The sequence below is a fragment of the Penaeus vannamei genome, chromosome 13 (assembly GCF_042767895.1).
Source record: "Penaeus vannamei isolate JL-2024 chromosome 13, ASM4276789v1, whole genome shotgun sequence".
In the NCBI taxonomy this organism is placed as follows: Eukaryota; Metazoa; Arthropoda; class Malacostraca; order Decapoda; family Penaeidae; genus Penaeus; species Penaeus vannamei.
The window spans coordinates 3989330-3999329 of NC_091561.1; the positions used below are offsets into that span (position 1 = coordinate 3989330).

The 10000-nt window shown below is 42.7% G+C and overlaps 1 protein-coding gene across 2 annotated transcripts in view; it reads right to left on the bottom strand.

Annotated features, from left to right (window-relative positions):
• Positions 1–4509: 4509 nt before the first annotated feature.
• Positions 4510–10000, bottom strand: part of LOC113820488 (hornerin) — a 14081-nt gene continuing 8590 nt past the window's right edge. Inside the window, exons 3-8 of one of the 2 annotated variants that reach the window (XM_070128708.1) lie at positions 9599–10000; positions 7377–9520; positions 7050–7175; positions 6120–6866; positions 5630–5771; positions 4510–5423 (exon numbers count right to left, since the gene is read on the bottom strand). The exon at positions 9599–10000 is cut by the window's right edge and continues 1195 nt beyond it. In XM_070128708.1, the coding sequence (XP_069984809.1) occupies positions 5257–5423; positions 5630–5771; positions 6120–6866; positions 7050–7175; positions 7377–9520; positions 9599–10000 (3728 nt within the window). In that variant the 3' untranslated portion in view covers positions 4510–5256. Of the gene's footprint in view, positions 5424–5629; positions 5772–6119; positions 6867–7049; positions 7176–7376 lie in introns of both variants that reach the window. The other variant, XM_070128707.1, reaches the window with a different exon arrangement.

Genomic DNA, 10000 nt, shown 5'->3' on the forward strand with positions numbered 1-10000 from the left:
TATTATTATTATCGGCATCATCTTTATTATAAAAATAGCTATTATTACTCTTGTTGTTTTGGTTATCATTCTCATTAATTTAATTATTTCACTATCACTGATATCATCATTATCATTATAATTGTTATCATTATTATTTTTTTATTTGTGTTATTATCATTGTTACCACTATTGTTCATGACATTATTATTACCATTATCGTTAGCTTTGTTATCAGAATCATTACCTCTGCCAGAGGTTGTTTTTGGTAGCGTTGGTTAGCAGAAAAAAAATGATTTTATTTTTTTCATTTATGAACAGATTTTTATTTTTTTAAATTTATGAACACATTTTTATTATTTTTTAAATTTATGAACAGATTTTAATGATTTTTAAATTTATGAACAGATTTTTATGATTTTAAAATTTATAAACATTAATGATTTTTTTTTAAATTTATGAACAGATTTTTATGATTTTTTACTAGTGTGTCAGCCCAACTTCTTCTATGATGTCAGATTTTGACGTTAACGACCATGTTCCTGAACTTTTGCCGATTTTGAGCAATATAAGCTCCTGTTTCTTATGAACAGTATTCGTGTTGACAAATGTGGAAAGGTATGAATGAGAACGAATATCTTTACAAGAGATGTATTGTGAAGATATTCGTTCTCGTTCATACCTTCCCGTTTCCTAGTTATAACTAGGTGCTATCGCTAATTTGGCTAGTTACCTCTTTCTTTGCCGAGCTCTTGTTCCATATTCCGTCTTCTAGAAGTCTTCTCTGATAATGTGATCGAGATATATTTGTCTGTGTGAGCCGTTTAATAATTTGCCTATGTTTATTTACGTATTTGAGAACATCCTTGTTTTTAACTTTTTTTTGGTCATATTTTCATCATTCTGCGATATCACCGCTTTTCCATAACTTCCATAACTTACTTTTTTCATTTCTGTGCTATGTCCAAGTCTCGCTTCCATGAAATAGAACACATGTAAAATTTTAAAAGCGTTTATTTGTTTCGATGGGTATGCTTTTCTTTGCTAAAATATTTCTCTTTTCCATAATTCTCTTCTTTGCTATTACTATTCTGCGTTTTATTTCTTGGTCACTTCTGCCATCACTTGTTAGAATACTTCCTAGATAATCAAATCGATATACTTTTCTATATTTTCATCATCTATTTTTAAAATACATTGAGAAATTGTTTTACTTTTGCTGGATACCATGACTTTCGCCTTTTCCTTGTTGACCTCTTTATTCGCTCTCTGTTCTCAGGTTTTCCAGCTAGCATTTGTTGACGATTTTCTTTGTCCTCTGATATTCAAACTGTCGTCAGCATACCTGATATTAGATATAGATTGACCATTCACACTGAAATTTCCATCGCTGAGGATTTTTCTTGTTATTAGCTCGCCATATAAAGAGAACAAGTCAGGTTGAAGGAACGCATCCTTGACGCACTCCCCGCTAAATTTTAGTCCAGACACTAAGTTCTCCGTGTACTGAAATGGCTGCAACTTGTTCCCTGTGCAATTCCTTCTGTAGTATTAAGTCTTTGTCATCTATCTCTTAAATCTTCTTGGTCGTTCATGATTTCTTGGTGTTTTACTCTGCCAAAATCTTTTTCGGAATCTGGAAATACCACAAAAGTTTTCTGCTTTTCTATTGCTCTTTCAGCTAACGTTCTCCATACAAAAATGCATTTCGCATTTTATTTTTTCTAAAACCAAAGTGACTCCAGCTGATTTCCGCTTGATTTTTTTCTTTGTTCGTACGTACCCCCATTAGGCTAAAAAGTCTGTAGTTTAAAGGGTCTCCTTTTTATGGTATAGTTATAACATTCTTTCATTTGTCTAGGGCTGACTCCGCTGCTTTATATCTTATTTCAGAAACAACAACGCTTTTTTTTTCTATGCTGTATTTGCGGATTTTGTTTTTGTCTTGAACACCCTTAGACGGAGCCATCTTCTACAATGGTCTGGAGCCCTGTGATGTACAGCTAGACCCTAAACTGCTCTCTCTCTCTCTCTCTCTCTCTCTCTCTATATATATATATATATATATATATATAAATATATAAATATATATATACATATATATACATACACACACACACACACACACACACACACACACACACACACACACACACACACACACACACATATATATATATATATATATATATATATATATATATATATATATATACATACACGCATATGGATAAATATGTATACACACACACACACACACACACACACACACACACACACACACATATATATATATATATATATATATATATATATATATATATATATATGTGTGTGTGTGTGTGTGTGTGTGTGTGTGTGTGTGTGTGTGTGTGTGTGTGTGTGTGTGTATAGTGGGAGAAAAAATATACAAACCAGATTTATTGAATATTACTGTTTAGAAATCCACTTAGATTCCATCTTCAGGATTGATGATTGATTGATATGACTCTATATATGTATACGTATATATGTATAATAATCAATACGATATTCATCTTAAGCATGATACTTTTACCTTTATCTTCACAGTAGCAGTCATTACGGAATGCTATTTTTTGTTCCCATTAATATAAGATACAGTGAGGATTACTTACTGATTATAGTTCTTATTTTTGGTATTATTGGAAATGCAACCCCATACCTAATTTAAAGAATCTGAGCTTACCATGTGGTAGAACACATTATTTTATTATAGTTTTCTTCTATACCATTTTCTTCGCAAATTGATAATAACAGAGTTATAGAGGTTATAAAATCCACGATTTCCAGGAGCCGCAGTAACCTTACGCCTCCAGCGCCGCGACAAAATGATAAAAAGTCGTTAAGAGCGACGGGAAATCGGACGGATTTGTAGCGGATGACGTATGCGAGGGAAATCAAATGAGCCAATTAGATTCGTGCGTGAACGTGACGTGATCATAGACACTCAATTGAACCAATCACATATGGAATAGATGATCACGTGTCAATAGAAGCTGGGCCTAGGAGAAGCCTTTTGAAATTCAAATCAGTACCATCATGGCTAGAAAGTGTGTAGGTTTGAGAACAATTATTTCGATTTCATTGCGAAATATCAACAAAATAACCAAGCAAGCTTACTAAATCTATACCACGCTGTACTGCCAAAGGAAGTACAATGCCCGCACTGTAATACATTGTGTCATTACAGAAATGACAAGACACCAGTGGGTTTGTCATCATCATCATCTGGGGGCTAACGCCGACGGGGGCGCATCCACCCTTCGCTTCCACCTTTTGGCGTCCCTCATAGCAAGCCGCCAGGCAGGGACTCGGCCCATCTCGAGCTCCTCACGACAGGTTTGATCGATCTGCCCAAGCCACGACCTCCTAGGTCGTCCCACAGGCCTCCTCCACCCAGGGTTGTCTCGTACAGAGACAACCTGGTGGGCAGGATCATCCTGGGGGAAGCGAGCCAGGTGGCCGTATAGCCTGAGTTGGCGATCCCGGATTGTACAGGTAACAGGTCCTGTGCCAGTCTCACGGTGCAACCGTTGGTTGGACACGTGGTCCCGCCAACTGTACCCCATGACCCGACGCAAGTACCTATTACAAAAGGCTTCAAGACGTGACTCCAAGGCACAGGATAATGTCCAGGTTTCACTACCGTATAGCAAAACTGGCATTATCAGGGCCTTGAAGATACGTAGCTTGGTCTTCTGCACAGGTACCGGCATCTCCAAATACTCTTGTCGAGAGAGTTCATGACCCCTGCTGCCAGGCCAATCCGTCTGCTGACTTCCTGGTCTGACAGTGGGTTTGTGGCGCATGAAAAAAGGACTCAAAAGACAAAACGAAGAAAGCAGTGTAACTTTACTGCAAGCAATCGCAATTCCCGCCAACAACGACCTGGAATACCTCGATGATCCCAGTGACCCGCAGTCTGGCCCGTCTGGAGTTAAGGCTGAAGGTAAGGTGTGGTTCAAACTGTTCGTGGGTCTAGGCTCTTTCCTGCCGGAACATACGAGGTGAACATTTTGCACACCAGGCGGGGGGTGGGGTGGGGGGGCAGCCCTTTCTTAAAGGGGGTTTAAGGGGCGGAGCCCCCTATACAACCCGAAAATGTGTAAATATACTATGTTTACTAGTATAACGGTATTTCTCGAGATTCCCTGATACGTTGGCCTATCATGCCCTCCCAAGGTATCGAGACCGATATCGTAGCTATGCTACATTTGCGAAGGAAATGTGCTAGATTCGTTCGAAACACGACGAAAGTCAATGGAAAATTGTTCTATTCACCCCAAAAATGGTGTGGGATTGCATTTCCAAATTTACCCTTATTTTATTATATAAGTGCAATTAGGTGTTTGATTTAAAAAAAAAAACATCTCATTACTTTTCAGATACACTGAGTGAAAATGCTGATATAGTAGAGTTACCCTTAAAAATATAATATAAATTTATTAATCATAGAAAACATTTGACCAAAATGCGGGGGATAACTATTTAGGATTCCTCCAAAAAATGTTCAGGTAACAATAGTTTTATTCAAACGTAACATTTTGCACCTTATTTCAGTAATACGTCAAATTCTAATCTAGAGGTCTAGATGCATGATATCATTAAAAATAAATAGTTGAATATTGAGAATACGCGACACAAAGTGTATGCTTTTCTGCTGAACTTCGTTAGTCAATCTGACCCATTAAAGCCCCGCTGGTGAATGGTATAGCACTGGTAGACTTTCTTACACAACCTAGGATTCGCCTGCGGACCACAGACTTAGCTATCTACCTCTGCCTACATGGCTCTGATGCAAACGATGACAGCCAAATGGTAATGAAAACAACTATTTTAATAAATACATAGCATGTAGCTAGTAAGGCACCATTTCATATCAACAAAAACTGAATACGCATTGAGAGCGAAGAAAATATTCACAGACAAACACTGACTCTAAATAAGTATGGACAACAGGTTTACTTTAGAAATCATTGTCAAGCTGATATGAGCATCAATGCCTTTAACTTAAAGCACAATAAGTTTAATTAAATACTGTAACAATAATCACACCATGAGATATGTAAATGTCTTGGAAGTTCTATGTGAAAGAAACGCCGCTAAAAATGTCTGCCTACAATGCTAACCGACACCAAATATTTCAGGTCCCTTTGCAACTAAAATCAGGACATGCATGGTCCAAATCCTAGGACATTTATGATTTAGTGTGTGTCCGTTGGAGACAAAATTCTACGCCGAGAGAGAAACTGCGCCCTACGGCTTGGAAGCGTGTCTGCGGGCGTGTCTGTAGGTCCGGGTCTGGCAGCGGTAGCCCGAGTAGCCCTCCGCGCACGCGCAGACGTGTCTCGCGCCGTCCACTCGGCACGACCCTCCGTATCGGCAGAACCGTTTGGGGCAGTACGGCTCGCTGCAGTCTTTTCCTGCACGATCAGAAATGAAATGAACATGAACAGCGGAATGTTACGGGTCTATGTGCATGTTTAAGTGATAATGCCTCATGGATAATGCTCATTAGACTAAGGGCTGTATGGTAATGAGTCATGATTACTTAAAATGAGTTATGTTCATCATTGGAAGATCAAAGGATAAATACTTGTATTTTACATGAATACGTGTTTCTACATACCCTTGAATCCGAAGGGACAGGTACACAAGGGCCCCATGAAGCCGGGGATGCAAGTTCCCCCGTTCTGGCAGTAGCTCTTTTCGCACGAAGCAGCCTCGCCGGAGGAAGCTTCCGAAGACTGAAGTGCCGAAGCTCGGAACGACTAGAATGGATGTCATGGGGTTGCAGTTGCATTAATGATTCTACTGTCAGTTTACTAACAGTAGAAAAGATGTTTATTGATAATTCAAAATTCTACTGTCAATTTACTAACAGTAAAAAATGTCTATTGATAATTAAAGATGATGGTGATAGCAGCAGTAGTACCATTACATATCAAACTATTATCATTATCATCATTAGCAAATCATCTTGAATATAGATCTCTTGTTTTCCATCATTCTTTTGATTTCTAAATGAAGACATGGACCAAGAAATTATCCTCTGGAACCTGTTATGTTGGTCTACAAAATATTTAAGAAACCTAAAAAAAAATCCAAGTTCTACTTACCTGGCTTGGGGCATCAGCATACTGTCTCTGGCTCTCGTGCACCAGCTGTCCGTTCTCGAATACGCGGCTTTCCTCCTGCCCGTGAACCAGCTGGCCGTCCTCGTAATGCTCCTCCATGTTCATCTCCTGCCGATGACTGTAGCCATCTGCTCCTGCACCTCCGGACACGCCCAAAGATCCTTGGCCAGAGAATCCTGAACTTCCAACCAACATGCAAGAGAGGCAGCCTCCAGAGGATTCCTGCTGAGATGAACTGCTGTAGGAACCTGCTCCAAGAACGGATGTGGTGGCCCTTGAGGAGCCGGCAGTGTGTCCTACTGGAAAACCGCTGGCGGAGGATTCGTGAGTCTCACTAGAGGATGAGGAACTGTAGGATACTCCCGTCCCACCATACGATCCACTGCCTTGGGACGATGATCCACTGTAGGATCCACCAAGCTGCGACGACGCTGACTCTCCATACAGCCCAGTCTGCCGCGAGGATTCTGAGCCATGATAAGAAGCTGACGACCCACTGTAGGATCCAGCAGACTGTGAGGCAGCCGACTCGCCGTAGGAGCTTCGCGAAGCCTCGAGACCGCTGCCATATGAGCCATGTGCCGTGGCAGAGGAGGACCTGTCATATGCAGTGCTGAGAGTGTTGCCAGACAGGATCTGGTGCAGAGCGTCCTGATGGCCCGAGGAATGGGAGGTGCGCAGCTCGCCTTCATTCAGCTCTGTCTTGTTTTCGTAGACAAGGGATCCGTTCTAATGGGAGAAGCATCAACAATTACAGAGTTCATGCTCAATGTCATTAAGCATCTTTAAGGTGACAGTTCTTCTAAAACAATATTTTAGCTAATAATCACAATTTACTTTCCTAATTAATGTAATCAAGCACTGATCATGATAATGCTTGATGAACTAATAGTCTGGGAATAATTCACTTACGTTAAAGTGACGCTCATGGTGCAAGTCATACGTCGGTTGACCGTCAACGAATTCCTGCTGGCGGCGAGTTTCGTACCTGCGACTTGTGTAAACTGGAACAACTGCCACATGGGCAGTGTCTGTCACCTGGAATAGGATTGAATTCAATGTACGGCACAGTGTGTCACCTTTTTAGCTGCAGGATCCTGCAGCCTGTGAGATCTTGTATGTTACATTGACAAACAGTTAAAACATTTCATCCTGTTTATCCTGACATAAAAAAGTGTTAACTAGCCAGTTTTATCTTCCAATTATCAACGAGAACTGCAGAATAACAAGGGGAAGTACCTGTTGCGTCTCTGCGGCATGTCCAGCAGTAATGTCTCCCACAGCACCGGAAGTGACATGCTGCTGCAGATGCTGCGACTGTGTTACCTCGTGTCTGGCGCCCCCCTCCTGGTGGGTCTGGGAGTAGGAACCCTCATACCCTCCCGGACTTGAAGCGCCTAATTCATCGGCATCCTTTTCAGTTCGGTTTTCGTAAACTAAGGATCCGTCCTCAAAGCGTCTCTCATGATGAAGGTCGTATGTTTGTTCACCATTGACATATTTCTTCTCTTGTCGGACCTCGTGGCGCTGAGAGTAGCTTTCTGGCTGGTAACTTCCCTGTACTAAATGGAGCTGATCGATTCCATATCTGCGCAGGTCTTCTTCAGAAAGGTCATCAACCGATTGTTCTGTTCTGTTTTCGTGAACCAGTTTTCCATCCTCGTACTGACGGATATGGTGTGATATTCCAACCAATTCCCCATTGACATATCGGGTGCTGACACGGGTTTGTGTTTGCCTGGAGGAAGATAGCTGTCCATCTCCTACTACTATACAGCTGAATTGTCCGCAATTTCTGACTTGGGATGAACTTGAGGAACTGCTAGTAGATCCATAAGCCGGCTGGGGCTGGCTGTCAGCACTGATTGAGGTTCTCCACGACTCATTGTAGTGGTGGCGGCTGGTACCTTCAACACTAGGGTAGCCGTATGAAGAGGCATCATCTGCACCTGGTACTTGTGCGGGAGTGGATACTGGGACACTGTTTATAGCTCCCTGTGTAGTGGTGCGGTTGTGCCGGTAATGGTATGAAGAGTCACTGTAGCCATGAGTAGGACGTCCCTGGCTGTGTGTATCGGTTCGAGAAGTGTCCTGGCGAGAGCTGTGGTATCGCCTGTCAGTATGGATAGCTGACTCTTGTCCCCTTCCAGAATAAACACTGCTGTCTATTTCACTGTCAACCGGGGCCAGGGTAGGTACATAAGAGGAATCAATTTCATTGTCAACAGAAGGGAGTTCAGGTCCATTGTCTTCCAAGGGACTGATGTCGTACCTTTCCTTGTTATGCTTTTCATCATTGCCATACTGTGAATGTGGTCCGCTTAATACCCCAGGGATACCTACTGTATCTCTGCCTTCATCTGTGGTTAGACGCCTTTCAGCTGATGCCTCTTGAGAGTAATGTGAAGTAACTCCCTGCTGGCGCTGATCATATTCTGTGTTGTATCCCCTACTATACTGATCGTGGTTGGTTGAATCAGTAGAGCTGGACTGCTCATAAGTCTGACTATAAATATCGGAAGAACCGTCTCTGCGAGAGGAATCTAGTGCGCCCTGCGTGGTGGTCTCCGGTTGCCTTGTGTTCTGCTGGACAACGGTTGTGTGAAAATCACCAGACGAAGGGGTGTAGGTGTGATTTCTTCTCTGCTGCTGCCAACTAGACTCATAAGATTCTTCTCTCTCGTGAGATGTGGACCCTGACGGCCTGTACGAGGGTCGGCTGGGGTAAGTGGGCCCCTCGGTACTTTCTTGAGTGTACTGAGTGGATGTAGAAGTATCCTGCCTTGAGTGAGTGGAGCTGGTCGATGGCCGGCTAGCTGGCCTGTACGACGAGTGCAATTCTTCATCCGTTTGTTGCGTGTGTGTCCATCTGTCTGTTTGAGGTCTGTGTGAGGACTGTGATTCAAGTGTATATTGAGTGGATGAGGAGGAGGAAGTCGCTCTGTCTGGAGTATGCCTTGGTGACGATTCCTCTCTTGTATCTTGTGTGTATTGGGTAGAACTTCCTGAAGTTGGCCTGTATGGCCTGTATCCTGAGGAAGTTTCTTCTCTGGACTCTTGCGTGTACTGGGTAGAGGAACTTCCTGAAGTTGGCCTGTATGGCCTGTAGCCTGAGGAAGTTTCTTCTCTTGTCTCTTGCGTGTACTGGGTAGAGGAACTTCCTGAAGTTGGCCTGTATGGCCTGTATCCTGAGGAAGTTTCTTCTCTGGAGTCTTGTGTGTACTGGGTAGAGGAACCTCCTGAAGTTGGCCTGTATGGCCTGTAGCCTGAGGAAGTTTCTTCCCTGGATTCTTGCGTGTACTGGGTAGAGGAACTTCCTGAAGTTGGCCTGTATCCTGAGGAAGTTTCTTCTCTGGAGTCTTGTGTGTACTGGGTAGAGGAGCCTCCTGAAGTTGGCCTGTATGGCCTGTATCCTGAGGAAGATTCTTCTCTTGTCTCTTGCGTGTACTGGGTAGAGGAACTTCCTGAAGATGGCCTGTATGGCCTGTATCCTGAGGAAGTTTCTTCTCTGGAGTCTTGTGTGTACTGGGTAGAGGAGCCTCCTGAAGTTGGCCTGTATGGCCTGTAGCCTGAGGAAGATTCTTCTCTTGTCTCTTGCGTGTACTGGGTAGAGGAACTTCCTGAAGATGGCCTGTATGGCCTGTATCCTGAGGAAGTTTCTTCTCTGGAGTCTTGTGTGTACTGGGTAGAGGAGCCTCCTGAAGTTGGCCTGTATGGCCTGTATCCCGAGGAAGTTTCTTCTCTAGATTCTTGCGTGTACTGGGTAGAGGAACTTCCTGAAGTTGGTCTGTATGGCCTGTATCCCGAGGAAGTTTCTTCTCTAGATTCTTGCGTGTACTGGGTAGAGGAACTTCCTGAAGTTG